Source organism: Primulina tabacum, chromosome 11 (assembly GCF_025594145.1).
Source record: "Primulina tabacum isolate GXHZ01 chromosome 11, ASM2559414v2, whole genome shotgun sequence".
Taxonomy (NCBI): domain Eukaryota; kingdom Viridiplantae; phylum Streptophyta; class Magnoliopsida; order Lamiales; family Gesneriaceae; genus Primulina; species Primulina tabacum.
In genome coordinates this window covers 40,050,607-40,069,797 of record NC_134560.1, presented here as the reverse complement: position 1 = coordinate 40,069,797, position 19,191 = coordinate 40,050,607, and the positions used below count along the sequence as shown (strand labels likewise).

General features: G+C 37.9%; 3 protein-coding genes across 4 annotated transcripts; all 3 read left to right on the top strand.

Moving 5' to 3' along the window:
• Positions 1 to 87: 87 nt before the first annotated feature.
• Positions 88 to 777, top strand: LOC142519883 (uncharacterized). Its single transcript, XM_075622898.1, has one exon. The coding sequence runs from the start codon at positions 88 to 90 to the stop codon at positions 775 to 777; it is 690 nt and encodes a 229-aa protein (XP_075479013.1).
• Positions 778 to 14,855: 14,078 nt separating this feature from the next.
• Positions 14,856 to 17,643, top strand: LOC142519032 (uncharacterized). 2 transcript variants are annotated; one of them, XM_075621921.1, is made up of 9 exons: positions 14,857 to 15,018; positions 15,727 to 15,807; positions 16,139 to 16,188; positions 16,456 to 16,533; positions 16,731 to 16,788; positions 16,864 to 16,913; positions 17,070 to 17,178; positions 17,256 to 17,317; positions 17,482 to 17,643. In XM_075621921.1, the coding sequence occupies exons 1-9, from the start codon at positions 14,935 to 14,937 to the stop codon at positions 17,522 to 17,524; spliced, it is 615 nt and encodes a 204-aa protein (XP_075478036.1). In that variant the 5' UTR covers positions 14,857 to 14,934; the 3' UTR covers positions 17,525 to 17,643. The 2 variants fall into 2 exon arrangements, with proteins under 2 accessions (XP_075478037.1, XP_075478036.1); XM_075621922.1 differs by lacking the exon at positions 15,727 to 15,807 and having other exon boundaries at positions 14,856 to 15,018.
• Positions 17,644 to 17,949: 306 nt separating this feature from the next.
• On the top strand, positions 17,950 to 18,663 carry LOC142519882 (uncharacterized protein At4g02000-like). The gene has a single exon (XM_075622897.1). The coding sequence runs from the start codon at positions 17,950 to 17,952 to the stop codon at positions 18,661 to 18,663; it is 714 nt and encodes a 237-aa protein (XP_075479012.1).
• Positions 18,664 to 19,191: the final 528 nt, after the last annotated feature.

The following is a 19,191-nucleotide window of genomic DNA, read 5'->3' as shown; positions in this document are numbered from 1 at the left end:
CAACATCCCTCAAACCATGATGACCAATATCCTTCGAAGTATCAGAGGGTTGAAAATGATAGTGGTTATGTTCAAATAGATCCGGTCATGCGTACTCCAATATGGCAATGTCCTGTCAATGAAAGAGATGCAATCAGACGAGCTTATATCTTAATGGGGCCATATCAACATGTTATGGAATATCCGCTAACCAAATTAGGAGAACAATATCGGCGATTTCAAAAATGTAGGTTTGAGCAATTTTCGTGGTTGGAGTGCTCTCCTAATAAAGATGAGGCCTTTTGCTTTCCATATTTCATTTTCCAAGGAAAAGATACTCGTTATCCTACATTTATAGTTAATGGTTTTAGAAGTTGGAAAAGAGTTAATGATGTGAAGAGATGTGCTTTATTGATGCATGTGGGAGGTCCTACTACACAACATAACAATGCAGTTCAATCTATGGGTGTTTTGATGAATGTAAATGGTCACATCGATAAAATGATGAATGCACAAACATCAGAAGAAGTGAAGAAGAACCGATTGAGGCTCAAGGCCATAATTGAAAGCATTCGTTGGTTTTGTTTGCAAGGATGTGCATTGAGAGGACATGATGAATCTTCATTTTCTAACAATCAAGGTAATCTTATAGAAATGATAAAGTTTATGGGAAAAATGGATGTTAATATTAATAATGTTGTTTTAGAAAAAGCACCAAGAAATGCAAAATATACATCACCAGACATTCAAAAAGATATTTTGCATATTCTTGCCGAGAGAGTGAGAAAAAATACGTGAGGAGGTTGGAAGTGCAAAATTTTGTCTTTTGGTTTATGAGGCTAAAGACATATCAAACAAAGAGCAAATGGCTATTGTGTGGAGATTTGTTGATCGTGAAGGTTTCTTATTAGAGTGTTTCTTTGATATTGTGCACGTTGTTAATACCACTGCGATGACACTAAAAAAAGAAATTTGTAATGTGCTTAGTCTACATGAGTTGTATATCAAAGATATTCGGGGTCAAGGGTACGATGGAGCTAGCAATATGTATGGCTCATGGAACGAACTGCGAGCTCTTTTTCTGAAAGATTCTCCACAAGTATTTTATGTTCATTGTTTTGCACATAGACTTCAGTTGGCGTTGGTAGATGCAGCTGAAAAGAGAGTTATATTTGGCTATTTTTTTCAAAATTAATTTCCATTTGTAAGATCAATAAGGTATCTCCAAAACGTCACACTGAGTTGCAATATGCCCAAGCTATTGAAATTGCAGATATGATAGCTGTAACGCCCCGAAAATTTCTAAGGTTTACGCGAACCACATGCATATAAATTATTAAATTCCTTGTGTATTACAATTAATTGTTTTAATTGCATAAATTAATAATGTTGTGCATGTTGACATGCTTAAAATATATTTTTCTACATGGTTGCATTAAAATATATTTTTAAAGGATTATTCGAGTTGCGATCGAGGAACGGAGATCGAGGGCTAAAAAAATAGAAAATGTTTTTATTGGTTAATTGTTTTTAATTATTTAAATTAAGGGTGATGCTTTTTCTTATTTTTGAAAATATGAAGTTTTGAGGTGATTTTATACGCCGGGACGTAAATTTTATAGGTGTTGGATTTTCAAAAAAAAAATACGAACGTTTTGACAACCCGACTAATAATTTCACAAACTTATTTAAACAAAATTATTTTTAATATTTTAATTAAACATTAATGAGCTTAATTGGGCCTAATTAACTTCCTAATGTGCCTAAACTTTTGTTAGTGTTTTTAATTATTATTTAAGCACAAAAACCCCACCCCAATTTCATATTAACTCATGCCCCACACCCCATAACTCTTCAAATTCTTCCCTTGCATAATCACACGGCACACACAAGGAAAATTAAGTGGAAAAGCATCAAGTTTGCAAGGGTTTCAAGCTGTCGTTTCCTCGTCGTCGTTCTTTGTCGTCAACGTAAAATCATGCGTTTAAAACGCAAGACACGCCATAATTCTCCTTTTACTCATCCATCACACCACAATATTTATTTAATTGTGTTTTGCATGAAAAAAAAGTTGCATCATGATATATTTTCGGATTTGCATCATAGGTGATTTTTAAGGCTTGGGTTTTCATCCAAAAACTTGTTTGTTATGTGGTTTAGGGGCTGCCATGAATTAGGATATGAATAAGCATGTATTTACACAAGTTTAAAGGCCTAGAACACACACACAGGAGCAGCAAACCAGAAACATGCAAGCTGGACAGAAATATGGTGTTTAGGGGTCAAGGTGATCGGCTAAGGGGGAAGCTTGGGGTGTGGCTCAGCTCGACTGGGGCCAGGGCTAGCTAAGGTCATGGGTGGGTCAAGGGAAGAGTCCTAGCCATGCTAGGACTTGAGACCAGGGGCTGGGGAGGAGTCCTAGCAAGCTAGGACTCCACCCGAGAATTGAAGGGAAGTAGCGCAGGGGTTTCTGCTGGTGCAGGGAAGAAGAGGCTCGGCCAGGGGGCTCTAGGCTGGGCTAGGTCGACTCTTTAGGGTCCTACGAGGGTGCTTGAGGGGCTGGTTCAAGGGGTGGCTAGATGGTTAGAGGCCTAGCAACAGAAACGTAGAGTCCATGTCAAGGAGGGAGATTCTCGGCCAAGCAAGGGTCTGATGCAGTGCTTCGTGCACGAGTTCAAGGGGCTGGGCTGGGTCTGGACGTGGTCCAGGAAAGTTTAGGGTCATGAGGGGTCAAGTGGTTAAGGGCTGGAACGGTCCTAGACTTGGTGGAAGTCCTATTGTTCAAGGGAACTCACGTACACACACATGCAGCACATGGTCTCACTTTCCAGCATGTTTATGAGTGGGCCAGGGCTGGTTATTTGGGCTGGGCTTGGTCATTAGGGTCCCCCTAAGTGGGTTGGCTAGGTTTTGGCTCGAGGTGGTTTGGGCATGGCTCGAGTAAATTAGGAGATGGCTTGGTGTGTTCGATTAGATGTCAAAAAAGAAAATTTAATAAGTAAAATTGTAACCATGGGTCCACGGGGTGGTTCATGGCTCACAAGGGTAGATAAATAATAAAAATGTTATTTTAAAGTTTGGGATCAAAATAACGAGTTTTGGATTTATTCGGGATTTTTAATCGCCTCACGGAACGTTAATTAAAGAATTAATGGAAACGCCTAGATTAAGCTTAATAAAATTATGGAAAATTATATTTAAGCTCAAACAATTAATAAAAGTCTAAGTTTTTAATTTGAGAATTTTATATTAAGGTTTGGTTTAATTCAGGATTAAAACGCAGTAATACGTCATATTTAAAAATTAATTTAAAAGGAATCGATTTAAGCCAAATAAAAATATGAGAAAATTTATGTAGGCTTAAATAATTATTTGAGGCATGTTAGAGTCAATGTAATTAAGAAAATGTCAAAAGCGTGAAATTTTACAACTAGGTAAAACGGTCATTTTACACCCGAAAATTAGTAAATGTCATGGCAGTGTCCCGAATGTTGTTTTATATGCTAGTATGATTATTTTAAAAGTTTATGGATGTTTTTATGATTTAGTATGCCAAAATATTTATTTTAAAATATTTATTGATTTTTATATGCTAAAATGTTGATTTTAAACGTTTATGGAAATGTATACGATTTAATATGTCAAAATTTTATTTTAAATATTATGATTTAATATGTTAAAATGTTGGTTTTAAATGTTTATGGATTTTATGATTTAATATGTTATGATTTATTCTTTTAAACGTTTATGAGTTTTATGATTAGACGAAAACGTTAAAAGATATGTTGCATACTTGGTTTAAAAGAAAAACGATATTATATGCATGTTTTTATTAAATGATGGAAATACAAAATGTTGAAGGACGTGAAGGAATTGTGACTAAATACGATGATATGTTGGAAATATCGTAAGGGTTATGGTCCCAGTGAGAGCCCGACGATCGTATTTCCTTGGATATATATACGAATATGAATACGTTAATATGTTAATACGTTGGCCAAGGCTCAGTTCACTGGTGAGAAAGTCGCTGGTGTCCCCGCCGCCCAATACTATGGTTTTATCTAGATGAATTCATCGCTCAATACGAATACGAATACGAGTCACAATTACGATCTGAATTCAACAAAACACGAATATGAATATGATTATATGAATATGTTGATATGAATATCAATACAAATACGAATATGTTTATGTTTATATGAAAATGTTTATGTCTAAAGTTGATGCATTATCATGAAAATGTTTTTATTTAAAGTTTATGCATCATGAAATGTTTACGAAAATGGTTACGTTTAAAGTTTATGCATCATGAAATGTTTACGAAAATGGTTACGTTTAAAGTTTATGCATCTCATGAAAATGATATTTTAAGTACAAGTATTTTTACGGTGCATGTGTTATGTATATGTATTACTTGTTATCAAGATTATGGTGTGTTGAGTCTTTAGACTCACTAGGTGTGATTGATGCATGTGATTATGATATTAATATTAATGGATGTCTTGATGGTTGACTTTGCTAGACTGAAGGTGCACATAACCCGAGGACCGAGTTTTTCGCACTAGTTATGATTTATAATTTTAAGTGATACTAAAGATATTTTTACGACGATTTATTTATGAGTGATTTTTTAGAGGATATAGTATGTGTTATACTTTTCAAATAATGTTTTTAGGTTTGGTAAAACGTTTGACGATTTAAAATATTTTCCTTTGATTTTTTAATGTTAGTTAATTGTTTATTTTTAAAATGGTACAAAGTATTTTCAAAAAATATATATATATATATATATATATATATATATATATATATATATGTAAGAGGGAAAAAAAATTTCTAGCACATTTTAAGCAAAACGAATAAGCAGACGTTTCAATAGCAACTGGTATTCGTGAGACATATACTGTAAGGGCCTGAGATTGTAGGTCGATAGAATGAAATTATGAAGTGTTGTAGGAAATGGAGACCGCACCTGCGACTTAGACAGAACCGCATCTGCGGTTGTTTAATTCTGAATTTATGAAGGTGATGCCGAAGGGACACCGCACCTGCGGTCCAAGTGAGAGTGCACCCGCTGTTGATGGGCAGTAAGTTGGGGATTTTTGTACGAACTACCAGCGCACCCGCGGTGCAGAAGTGACCGCACCCGCGGTCGTCGAATTTGGAAAATTGAAAGGGAGGCCGAGAGCTAGGCGCAACCGCGGTGAAATGCTACCGCACCTGCGGTGCGACGTGTTGATTGAAAAATAATAACACTTGTCCTAGGCCATGCATATAGGTTGAGTTGTCTTCACTTCCTTCCTTTTCCAGCAGCAAAGGCCGAGAGTTCATGAAAGAATTCTCCAAGTTTCTTCTAGCTTAGAAATTAGCTTGTGCAAGATCCACTCATTCGATTTTAATTCCGAGTTCAGATTTGTGTTCTTTGCATCATAAGCTTCAAAAGGATGTAAGTATGGTTTATTTTCAGCATGGTTCGATGTATATATGTTGGAAGAAATCAGATTTGATTTATATTTTGTGTTCCCATGATTGTGATGATCGTAGAATTACAAACGAATCGAAGAACGGTTATGATATGAGATTGTTTAGATTTCCAGCATATATGTGTATGAAGTTATACCGATTTAGAGGGCATGATGCATATATTGTGATGATTATGAGTTGATGATATGGTTCTTGTGTTGGCTATTTTTATTGAGTTGATCGGTATCGAGAAACTACGCCGTTATGCCGTCGAATTGTATCAAGATTAATTATTGATTCATACATGTGTTGAATTGAGTTGTGGATTGATATTGGACATTTCAACATTGTCATTTCAGAGTTGATATTGTCTGATTCGCCTTCGAGATTTCGACCTAGATAAAGACTACGACAAGAAAGGTATAATTCATGTGAATTCGGGAAGATACAACTCGAATTAGATTTGATTTGAGTTTCCGAAAATCACATACTAGATTGTTGTTTATATCTTGTTATGCTTATGCTTTGTTTATAGATGTATATTCAAGCATTAAGATAGGAAAATCATTGGCAGATTTGCCAAATTTCTAGATGTTCGGTGTTATCGACGCATAGGAGCAGATTTACTCCGATTGTAGACATTCGATACAGACAGGACCGAAGTCTAGGAATAAGACGTACCGTCACCCCAATTAGGAGGGTAGGTGGCAGACTGTGACATCTTATTCACAGCGGGATCCCTAGAGTTAGATACGAGTCGAGTCCAAGATCTGAATTGATTTCAGTTGCATGCTTATATTGATTTGGTTTCACAGATTATGGAACCTATTACTATTGATTTTATTCATAATGGTATGTTTCATGATTTATATTGTGTATATGCATGTATACCATGTTTTATACTAGGATTTGTTCTCACCGGAGTTTCCGGCTATTGTTGTGTCTGTATGTGTGCATAACGACAGGTGGGACAGGATCTGGGTCGCGACAGAGATGAGAGATCGAGATAGCGTGGAGATTTCGGGCCAAGAAGATGGACTAGTGATGTAATACTAGACATGTATTAGATCCTAAACACTAGTAGAATACTTGTAGTTGAACATGTGAATGTTATTTGGAGTTCAATAATATGACAACATTGTGTATGGTGTATGATTTATATACATTAGTTTATAACGTTTAAAAGAATTCTTTTTTATGACCCACATTCTCTAGAAAAATCCAATTAATCCCAAAAAATGAATTGAGTTAGAGCCCGGGTCCCCACAACAGGTGGTATCAGAGCAATAGATCCTTTAGACTAAGATAGAGTAGAATGAGCGGGGTAGATCGAGTCGTCTTCCTTGCTTTTCTTGTGCTAGCATGATTTATTGCTTTCCCTATTACATGTTGTCTTGTTATCTGAGTTGATTTACAGCATGTATTCGCAAAAACTGAATCAGAACCGATTCTGGATCAGAGGTATATGATCAGAGGAGGGCTGAGACAGACTGTATAGATTGTGTATTAATCTGTTTGATATTCAGATATGCCGTCTCGACGAGTACCGCAACCAGCAGCAGGCCGGGTACCAGAACAGGGTAGTACATCCAATGATCTGATGGATGTGACTGCTACACCGATGGAAACTTTGCTGAAAAGGTTTCAGTCATTTCGACCACCGACACTGAAGGGCACAGAAAATTCAGTGGAGTGTGAAAGTTGGCTCGATGATATAGAGATGTTATTTGAATCTCTTGACTACCCCGACGAGCGACGAGTGAAATTGGTTGGACATCAACTGCAAGAAGTAGCAAAGAATTGGTGGTTGACTACGAAAAGAGCATTGGAGCACCGTGGCACGCAGATTACTTGGAAGGTGTTCAAGACTGAGTTTTATCAGCGATTTTTCCCCGTGTCCTACCGAAAAGACAAAGGTGCTGAATTTGCCAATTTGAGACAAGGACAGCTAAATATTGAGGAGTATGTTTCTAAGTTCTCTGCATTGCTCCGATTTGCTCCTCATGTCGCAGACAATGACGAAGCCGTTGCAGGATCAGTTTATCAATGACCTGAATCCAGAAATCTTTAACTTGGTGAATACCGGTAGGCCCAATAATTTTGCTGAAGCATTGAACCGTGCCAAGGGGGCAGAAGCTGGATTGCTTAGGCAACGAAGCACTTCCTATGTCGCTCCTACTCCGAGAGTGCCACAACCTTCATTTAAACCCCCTCCCAGATTCGAGAGTGGTGGTAGCAGCAGCGGGAGAAAAGATCAGCTGAAAGCAAAGGGAAAATAGTTCAAGAGATCAGGGAGCAGTTCGTCGAGCTCCAGTGGGTCACGACAGAGAGGTCCTGGCCAGAGTACAGAGTATACAGGTGTGTATTGCAGTTCTTGTGGAGGTAGACATGCCACCGAGCAGTGTCAGGGTGTGATGGGCAGATATAACATATGTAGGCAGCAAGGACATTTCGCCAAAGTCTGTCCACAGAAAGGTTCACAGAGAATTCAGGGTGCAGGGTCATCTGGTTCAGTAGCTCAGCCTGAGAGGCAAGCTTCATCTGTTCATTCCTTTCAGCCCACTCCTACACAGACACAGCCCAGAGCCAGAGGTAGCCAAACCGTGAGCCAGCCTCCCAGACAACAGGCTCAGGTCTTTGCATTGACAGAGGAGCAGGCCCAAGATGCACCGGACGATGTGATCGCAGGTAACTGTTTTCTTTGCGGTTATCCTGCCTATGTATTGATAGATACAGGTGCATCTCATACATTCATATCAGAACATTTTGCATTATTACATTCATTGCCTGTCGAAGCATTAGCTACGGTAGTGTCTATTTCTTCTCCGTTGGGAAGTGTTCTTATATCTGTGACTTCAGTTAGACATTGTATACTACAGTTTGAAGGTCATGAGATCAATTTAGATGGTATTGTGCTTGGGATAGCTGATTTTGATTGTATTGTTGGGATTGATATGTTAACCAAGTACCGAGCCACTGTAGACTATTTCCAGAAGATTGTCAGGTTCAGACCAGAGATGGCTGACGAGTGAAAATTCTACGGTAAGGGTTCCAGATCTCGGATTCCCTTAGTATCCGCTTTGACTATGAGTAGATTGTTGCAAAATGGAGCAGAGGGGTTCCATATATATTCAGTAGATTTACTGAAATCGAGTCCGTCATTGGCAGATCTGCCAGTGGTACGTGAGTTTGCTGATGTATTCCCCGACGAGATTCCAGGGCTACCCCCAGCCCGAGAGGTAGATTTTAGCATCGATCTCATTTCAGGTACTGTTCCTATATCTCGAGCTCCCTATAGAATGGCGCCTATTGAATTAAAAGAATTGAAAGAACAGCTCGAAGATTTATTGGCCAAGGGCTACATCAGACCGAGTGTATCGCCTTGGGGTGCTCCGGTATTATTTGTTCGAAAGAAAGACGGTTCGATGAGATTGTGTATTGATTACCGACAAATGAACAAGGCAACAGTGAAGAACAAATATCCGTTGCCTCGTATCGACGACTTATTTGATCAGTTGTAGGGATCCTCTGTCTATTCCAAGATCGATCTGAGATCTGGATATCACCAGCTGAGAGTCCGAGATGTTGATATACCGAAGACAGCGTTCCGAACCAGGTATGGACATTATGAATTCATTGTCATGCCTTTCGATTTAACGAATGCTCCAGCGGTGTTTATGAGTTTGATGAACCGTATCTTTCAGAAGTATCTAGATGAGTTTGTTATTGTTTTTATTGATGATATTTTGGTATATTCCAAGAATGAAACTGAGCATGCCGGACATTTAAGAACTGTGCTGCAGACATTGAGAAATGAGAGACTATATGCTAAATTGTCGAAATGTGAGTTCTGGCTGAGACATGTTGTCTTTTTGGGTCATATTATATCTGGAGACGGTATTTCTGTGGATCCGAGTAAAGTTGAAGCTGTGATCAGTTGGCCGAGACCGACTTCTGTGCCAGAGATACACAGTTTTATGGGTCTAACAGGTTATTACCGACGATTTATTCAAGATTTCTCCAATATAGCGAAGCCGATTACCCAGTTGACACAGAAGAATGCGCCATTCGTGTGGTCTGAAGCTTGTGAGTCTAGCTTTGTGGAGTTGAAGAAACGACTGATCAGTGCTCCAGTATTGACGATATCTGCAGGTACTGGTGATTTCGTTGTATATTGTGATGCATCTCACAGGGGATTAGGCTGTGTTCTTATGCAACGAGGACATGTGATCTCATATGCCTCGAGACAGCTGAAGCCACACGAGATTCGATACCCAATTCATGATCTTGAATTGGCGGCTATCATATTTGCACTAAAGATCTGGCGTCACTATCTCTATGGCGAGAAATTTGAGATCTACTCTGATCACAAAAGCCTGAAGTATTTATTTTCTCAGTCAGAGTTGAACATGAGACAGCGTAGATGGCTTGATCTACTGAAAGACTTTGATTGCGAGATCAAGTACTATCCAGGGAAGTCAAATGCAGCAGCGGATGCCTTGAGTCGAAAGGTATGTTCCCTATCCTTATCGACGATAGGTGTTTCAAAGATGATTGAAGATTGCTGTTTGTCTGGATTAGCATTTGATACAGATAGTAGACCACTACGACTTACTACGATTCAAGTTGAGCCAGATTTGATTATGAGAATTAAAGAAGCACAAAGAACATATCAGAATGTTCAGAAATCGATTCAGATAGTCAGGTCAGGGACATTTGTCAGAATATCATGTATATGATCATGTTTTGTATGTGAATAACCGTCTTGTAGTGCCAGATGTTTCAGATTTGAAACAACAGATATTGTCAGAAGCGCACTGTAGTCGGTTCGGTATTCATCCTGGTGGCAGGAAGATGTATAACGATTTGAAGACACAGTTCTGGTGGAAACAGATGAAGTCAGACATTGCAGAATTTGTGTCTAAGTGCTTGAATTGCCAACAGGTGAAGGCCGAGAGGAAGAAACCCGGAGGTCTACTTCAGAGTTTATCTATTCCTGAATGGAAATGGGATCACATTTCCATGAATTTCGTTACGAAGTTACCACGATCATCCCGGGGCTGTGATGCGGTTTGGGTCATTATTGACAGATTGACCAAATCAGCATGCTTTATTCCGTACAGAATGACGTACCGACATGATCAGATGGCTGAGATATATATCAGAGAGGTAGTCAGATTGCATGGTGTGCCAAAGTCGATCGTATCAGATCGTGATCCACGATTCACTTCTCATTTCTGGCACAGTCTGCAGCAGGCTTTGGGTACGACATTGCACCTGAGCACTGCATATTATCCCCAGACGGACGGACAGTCAGAGCGGACTATCTAGACCTTAGAGGATATGCTGAGAGCTGTAGTGCTAGACTTTGGCATTAGTTGGCAAGATTCACTAACACTTTGTGAGTTCTCGTACAACAACAGCTATCAGATGAGCATCGAGATGGCACCATTTGAAGCTTTATATGGCAAGAAGTGCAGATCTCCTCTGTATTGGGATGATATATCTGAGGTACCAGAACTTGGACCTGACATGATTCGTGAAATGACTGAGAAGGTGAAGATCATTCAGAAGAGAATGAAGACAGCATAGGATAGGCAAGCCAAATATGCGAACATCAGACGAAGATCGTTAGTATTCGAGCAGGGAGACAGAGTATTTTTGAAGATTTCCCCTTTCAGAGGCGTTGTCAGATTTGGCAAACGCGGGAAGTTATCTCCTAGATACATCGGTCCGTACGAGATTCTTGAGAAGATTGGCGATCGAGCATATCGACTTGCTCTTCCTCATTCTTTATATGGGATACATGACGTTTTTCATGTATCGATGCTGCGTAGATACATGCCTGATGCTTCTCATGTCATTCAGCCTGATGAGGCCGAGCTTGACGATACACTGAGTTATTTTGAGCAACCATTACAGATTTTGGATCGAAAAGAAAAGCAGCTCAGAACGAAGACTATTCCACTAGTGAAAGTCCAGTAGAGTCGTCATGGCATTGAAGAAGCGACTTGGGAGACAGAATCAGAGATGAGACAGAGATATCCCGAGCTATTTTCATGATGTGAGTATTTATTCAGTTTTGATTATATTGCATCTTATATATACCTTGATTGAGTACTTGCGAGTTCGAGGACGAACTTTTATCTAAGAGGGGGAGAAATGTAAGGGCCTGAGATTGTAGGTCGATAGAATGAAATTATGAAGTGTTGTAGGAAATGGAGACCGCACCTGCGACTTAGACAGAACCGCATCTGCGGTTGTTTAATTCTGAATTTATGAAGGTGATGCCGAAGGGACACCGCACCTGCGGTCCAAGTGAGAGTGCACCCGCTGTTGATGGGCAGTAAGTTGGGGATTTTTGTACGAACTACCAGCGCACCTGCGGTGCAGAAGTGACCGCACCCGCGGTCGTCGAATTTGGAAAATTGAAAGGGAGGCCGAGAGCTAGGCGCAACCGCGGTGAAATGCTATCGCACCTGCGGTGCGACGTGTTGATTGAAAAATAATAACACTTGTCCTAGGCCATGCATATAGGTTGAGTTGTCTTCACTTCCTTCCTTTTCCAGCAGCAAAGGCCGAGAGTTCCATGAAAGAATTCTCCAAGTTTCTTCTAGCTTAGAAATTAGCTTGTGCAAGATCCACTCATTCGATTTTAATTCCGAGTTCAGATTTGTGTTCTTTGCATCATAAGCTTCAAAAGGATGTAAGTATGGTTTATTTTCAGCATGGTTCGATGTATATATGTTGGAAGAAATCAGATTTGATTTATATTTTGTGTTCCCATGATTGTGATGATCGTAGAATTACAAACGAATCGAAGAACGGTTATGATATGAGATTGTTTAGATTTCCAGCATATATGTGTATGAAGTTATACCGATTTAGAGGGCATGATGCATATATTGTGATGATTATGAGTTGATGATATGGTTCTTGTGTTGGCTATTTTTATTGAGTTGATCGGTATCGAGAAACTACGCCGTTATGCCGTCGAATTGTATCAAGATTAATTATTGATTCATACATGTGTTGAATTGAGTTGTGGATTGATATTGGACATTTCAACATTGTCATTTCAGAGTTGATATTGTCTGATTCGCCTTCGAGATTTCGACCTAGATAAAGACTACGACAAGAAAGGTATAATTCATGTGAATTCGGGAAGATACAACTCGAATTAGATTTGATTTGAGTTTCCCAAAATCACATACTAGATTGTTGTTTATATCTTGTTATGCTTATGCTTTGTTTATAGATGTATATTCAAGCATTAAGATAGGAAAATCATTGGCAGATTTGCCAAATTTCTAGATGTTCGGTGTTATCGACGCATAGGAGCAGATTTACTCCGATTGTAGACATTCGATACAGACATGACCGAAGTCTAGGAATAAGACGTACCGTCACCCCGATTGGGAGGGTAGGTGGCAGACTGTGACGTCTTATTCACACCGGGATCCCTAGAGTTAGATACGAGTCGAGTCCAAGATCTGAATTGATTTCAGTTGCATGCTTATATTGATTTGGTTTCACAGATTATGGAACCTATTACTATTGATTTTATTCATAATGGTATGTTTCATGATTTATATTGTGTATATGCATGTATACCATGTTTTATACTGTGATTTGTTCTCACCGGAGTTTTCGGCTGTTGTTGTGTCTGTATGTGTGCATAACGACAGGTGGGATAGGATCTGGGTCGCGACAGAGATGAGAGATCGAGATAGCGTGGAGATTTCGGGCCAAGAAGAAGGACTAGTGATGTAATACTAGACATGTATTAGATCCTAAACACTAGTAGAATACTTGTAGTTGAACATGTGAATGTTATTTGGAGTTCAATAATATGACAACATTGTGTATGGTGTATGATTTATATACATTAGTTTATAATGTTTAAAAGAATTCTTTTTTATGACCCACATTCTCTAGCAAAGATCCAATTAATCCCAAAAAAGGAATTGAGTTAGAGCTCGGGTCCCCACATATACTGGCCTTAATCAAATTGGAACTTTGCAGCAAGCTGGCAAGATGCGTTGGAGTTTTCATTTTGAGTCGATTTGCAGTATGATAGATATGTACAACTATGTGATTATTGTGGTTTAGTACACGGTGGAAGAAACATCTTCGAATTTATACGGGGGAAGCTACATGTTCTTTGATTGAATTGAGATAATTTGATTTCGTATTTATATTATAAATGATGCATAAGATTATGGGGATAACCGATTTGCTTTGTCGAGCTTTGTAAGAAAAGTATTAGACATTTTAAATGCAATGGATTTTGTCTCAACTACAAAAGACTTACTTCATATTTTGAGAGCAGAATGTTATGATATTCTTCTAACGATTGTGCAATCAGTTTGTGAAAATAATGGCATTGAGAACCAAATATGAATGCCTGTTATAGATCTGCTACAGGAAGTTTGTGTCATCAAAGAAATTCTATTACATTTGAGCTCCATTATCGTTTTGATGTGTTTCATACTACAATAGATTATCATGTTTGATAACTCAATAACAGATTCAATGATGGGGTTATAGAACTTTTTAGACTTAACTCTGCTTTGGAACCTCGAGACAACTTTAAGTTGTTTATTGTTGATGATATTTACAATCTTGCATAAAAATTATATCTCATTGATTTCAATGGGCAAGTACTACATTATTTGAGAAGTCAGTTGGAGCATTATAAATTTGATATAATTATCATGAAAGGTTTCAGAATATCTCTACAATTTTTGAATTATGTCGACAATTAGTAGAGAATGAAAAGACACAACATTATCATTTAATTGAAAGATTGATTCGTCTTGTTTTAACACTTCATGTTTCTACTGCAACAACAGAACGATCATTCTCAACTATGAAACTTCTTAAAACTTTTCTCCGAAATAATATGGAAGATGAGTTCTTGACAGATTTTATGATTATCTATATTGAAATAGAGATTACAGCAAAGATCGACACCGATGCAATAATTGATGAATTCTATTTTATGAAAAACCGCAGAGCACAACTTCAGTAGTTTATATCTTTTTCGTGTCACTATGTAATTTTTGCAGTTATCATTAAATATTTAATAAGTGTTTTTTTATTATAAATTAGTATTTTACCATATTTTAATTTTTTAATATTTAATTTATACTATTTTATTTTTGTTATCAATAAAATAGCTCAAGATGAAAAAATTTCCTCACGCCTCTGGATCAGTAGTCTATATTATCTATTAATGATATTATTTTACATGAGTCTATTAAAAAACTACTTTTTATATAACATCATATATTAATTTGATCTGAAAAATCTTTATTTTTTTAAAAAATCGTCACTAAACTAATTACTAGAAAAGTAAAACAAATTATATATATATATATATATATATTATATATATTCCCTGTTAAGCGTAGAGAATGATGACGTACATAAATCTCTTGCCCTAACACGGTTTCACACACACAATTGTTCAATCACACTCGAAAAATGGCATGCTTGCACGATCACAGCTGCGAGGAGCACGATTGCTCCTCCGATTGGTCTCTTTACAAACATGTGGATTTATCTAAGGTTCGAATCTTCTTTCTCGATCGTGTTTGCTCCTGCTTACAATGTATATATTTGATGGTTTGTTCCCTTTTATTGATTTCTTTTGTTTCGATATTGTGTTGTTAGTTGTCACACTCTACTGCGTCTAACAGTTCATATTTCTGTGGGTTTCAATAATACATAGTATGCCTATCACAGTGTCCGAATCGAATTAGGAATGCAGTAGCCTAAAGTTCGTGCTAAATGTGTAGAACGACTTGTCTGTACTATCATTTGGCCTTGTTCTAGTTCCAAGGCAAGGTGGGCTGAGGTTTGATCAAGGCAATAAAGTCCAGTTGTAGTAGAAGGTGAGAAATGAGAATGTTAAAAGGGGGATTGTGTGAGGACATTTATTCTGTCTCTATATAATTTTTGCTTCTGGATATACCTCTGTTTTAATAGCTATTCTTTGTGAACGCGCGTAATGTGTATATTTACAAAAATAAAAGATATTTCAAGGACTTTTATAGTGTTCCTATGTTGGATTTTGCGTGCACATGCAAATAACAAGCGTGCACCTTTTTTTTTGTCTTAGGCCTAACTTACGACATTATATCATTTATTTATTTATCATTGAATCTTTTGATCACGAATCCCTTAGATTGATGTTATAATCCTGTTTTATATCAAAGAATAATTAGATGTCACACTTTAAGCGTGAAATGAATGAAAAGTTTTACTGCCCCCAAGGTTTCTGCATTGAATGAAGCTGTTTCTGGAAGTGTCAAGTCGGTATTCAGAGCTTGGGAGCAGCGCCTTAATTCTTCAGAGGTATTCAGCATGTGGTTACGTCAAGTTGCAATGATCTCTGTAGTTCCTTCCCTTGTGTATGCCAGTAGTATCAAATATTATGTTTTTTTTATCTAGAAAACTGCATGAACTTGGGCATCTTCTCTTATAACAGAGTACTAGTTTGTTGTTCTTGAATACGATTCACCAGGTTTTAGTCAATATGGATTCAATTTCTTTCTTTGCATGACATGCTAGAGCAGTGTTCGAATGTATGCGATGCACATTTGGTATAATGATCAGATGTGTGAAAACATGGCACCATGAAGGCTTATACTTTCAATCATTTTTACGCTGGTTTAAACCATAACAGGGTCACCTGGAAAGCAACGACGGCGATCCGGAATTGATTGTATTTATTCCGTAAGTGTTGATGTCTGTTATACTAAATAAGACATTGTTAATATTTCCTTTTATTTTTAACTAAGAAACTAAACCATGGAGCCAGTAAGACAGAAGAACAACGTGCCTAACAGAAAGTTTTAACACGGCAGCTTTATCTATTATTGTGATCTGTTTCATCATCCTTTTCCTTGTTGGCTTGATCAATATTTATTTTTTCTACTTGTAACTCTTCTAAGTTAATTTTGCTAAATTTTTATTAATCTTTTCGCTAAATCTTGTGTGTAGATTTACATCGGATGTTAAGATCAAGAGCATTTCCATTGTTGGTGGTGCTGATGGGACCAGCCCTTCAAAAATGAGAGCGTGAGTTTGTGCAAGCAACATCTGTTTTTGTATGAATTCCTGATTAGGTGGTTAAGCTGACAGATTTTTTATAATATGAGCTATGGTATTAGAGAGTCGTGGGATCATAGCCACCCTAGTTTTTTTTTTCACTTAAATGTTGATGTCCCTGGACCCTGAACCTCCTTTTTGACACTTTAATGTTCTTTTAAATGCAGATTTATCAATCGGGATGGTATTGATTTTTCAGATGCTCAAAGCATGCAACCTGTGCAGGTGTGCTTTCGTTTGCTTTTTTAAATGGAACGTCCACATAGTAGCGTACTCGAATAACTTATTTGCTCACCTTAGGAGTGGGACTTGGCAGAAAACTTGCAAGGAGTTTTAGAGTATCAGACAAGGTAAAATTTACTTCTGCTTTTGGGGGCAACTCGTTGATATTTTTTAACTAATTCTTTTACATTTCTGCATTTCTTGCAAACATAATCCTGAAGCACAACGAGGGTCATTTGTCATCAATTTTGACTTTTCACTGTCGTATTGATGCATCAAATCAGATATTCAAGATTTCAAGGCTTGGGAAACATCACTTTACATTTCCCAGATAATTTTGGTGGTGATACAACTCAAATACATTACATTGGGTTGAAAGGGGAAGCAACTCAGGTACTTTTGCATGCAAAAAAAAAAATGTCCATATCACATCCATTATCTTACATGATTTGAATCCCATTTTTCTGCAGCTGAAGAGGGATGTGGTCGCAACAATCGTCTACGAACTAATGCCAAATCCTTCGGATCACAAGTAAATTTCATGTTACTTCTTTGTGATTTTTTGTTCGTCTTCTTGGATGGATTTAGGTATTGAAAGTAGTGTTGAAGAGAGACGACTACCTCCCATCATCTTTGGTTGGATTTGGTTCATTTTTAACTTGTAACATAACCTTCTTTTGTTGGATGTTTTTGCAGAACGAGGGCAGACACAGGTGGTGGGATTTCACATGTGGAATAAGACAAGTCCTCAAGTTATATGGAGAGACTTCTATAGATGTAGAACTAAAGCCAATTATGAGATTTTGGAAATGAAAATATTTACAATCAAGTGATTAAATAAAAACTCCATTTTATTAACATCTGTTAGTACGCGAGAATTTGGTTTTCCTGCCATGATAATGTTGTTTTGCAAATGGAGATATATATACATACATACATATCAAACAATGTTTTATTGAATTAAGCTATTATTGACATATTAAATTTTACTATGCCATGATTCGATAATTTTAGGCAGCGTCCCACAAAATTGTAGCGTAATTTATTTCTCTCCTTGTTGAGAGGCCTGCGGTTTTCTCTCCTTGTTGAGAGGTCCTCGTTTTCTCTGTATTTCCTTACCTTACAGATCTTACACAAATATTTATCTCCAAAGTAAATATCTCCATGGAACGGTTCATGGAGAACTTGACTCTGTCAAAGGATGAGGAAGTTATCATTGAGGAAAACACTATCCCCATCGAAGGCTCTGACCAGGAACTCTGCTTGGTTGGACGATTCCTTATAGATCGGTCCATCAATTTCAATGCCATGAAGAATCGACTGGCCAGTATATGGAGATCAGGTAAAGGGATCTGTATAAAAGAATTAGAGGGCAATTTATACTTATTCCAGTTTTTTCACAAAATTGACATGAAGCGAATCCAAGAGGGTGGTCCCTGGTCGTTCGACAACCATCTTCTTATTCTGCATAAATTGGAATCGGGAGAAATACCATCTATGATCGCCTTCCACGAGGTGGATTTCTGGGTTCAAGTGTTTGATTTACCAATTGGGTTTATGTCGAAAAATATTGGAAAATTACTTGGAGACTTTATTGGTAAGTTTGTTGCATATGATATCAGTAATAATTCTTCTATATGGCGCAACTTTATGAGGATTCGGGTTACAATTGATGCTACCAAGCCACTGAAGCGCTTTAAGAAAATCCGGAAACAAGGAGGAGACTGGATGATTGTAAATTTCAAGTATGAACGATTAACTCAATTCTGCTTTATTTGTGGATTACTTGGTCATACAGATAGGTTCTGTGAAAAGATTTTCAGCACCCCTGAAGATGATATTAAAAAAAATGGGGAATCTAGCTCCGTGCACCGATAAGGAGAAATGCAAATACAGAGGGTAGTCGATGGCTTCGTGATGATGAGTCCCTCGGTATGCCTGGAACTACTGATGAGGGGCTCGGCCAAGGTCATAGACATCGCTGCAGTTTGAATGATGATGCCAATATGGAAAGAAATCTGAGTGGCGCAATGAATGGGAAACAACTGGCAATTATGGATGTGGCTATCAATCAGCGGCAAAACAGGACGAATATTACGGAGGATTTTCAGAATGCTTCTCAAAATAATCCAAATCAAATCAACATGCATGATTCGGAGGACTACATAATGGAAATAATTGAGGAGCGCAAGCGAAGGCGTGGGCCTGAATGTTCCATAGATCCACGGGCCCCTATGAATTTGGATCCTCAAACAAAAGAAGCTGAGGCCCAACAGGTGACAACAACAATGAATAACCCAACAAACTCTTTTTTATCGGCAGGCTCTGGGTCCCAGGCCTGCCAGGACCCATGATAATATTAAGTTGGAACTGCCGAGGATTGGGCAACCCTAGAGCAGTTCCTGT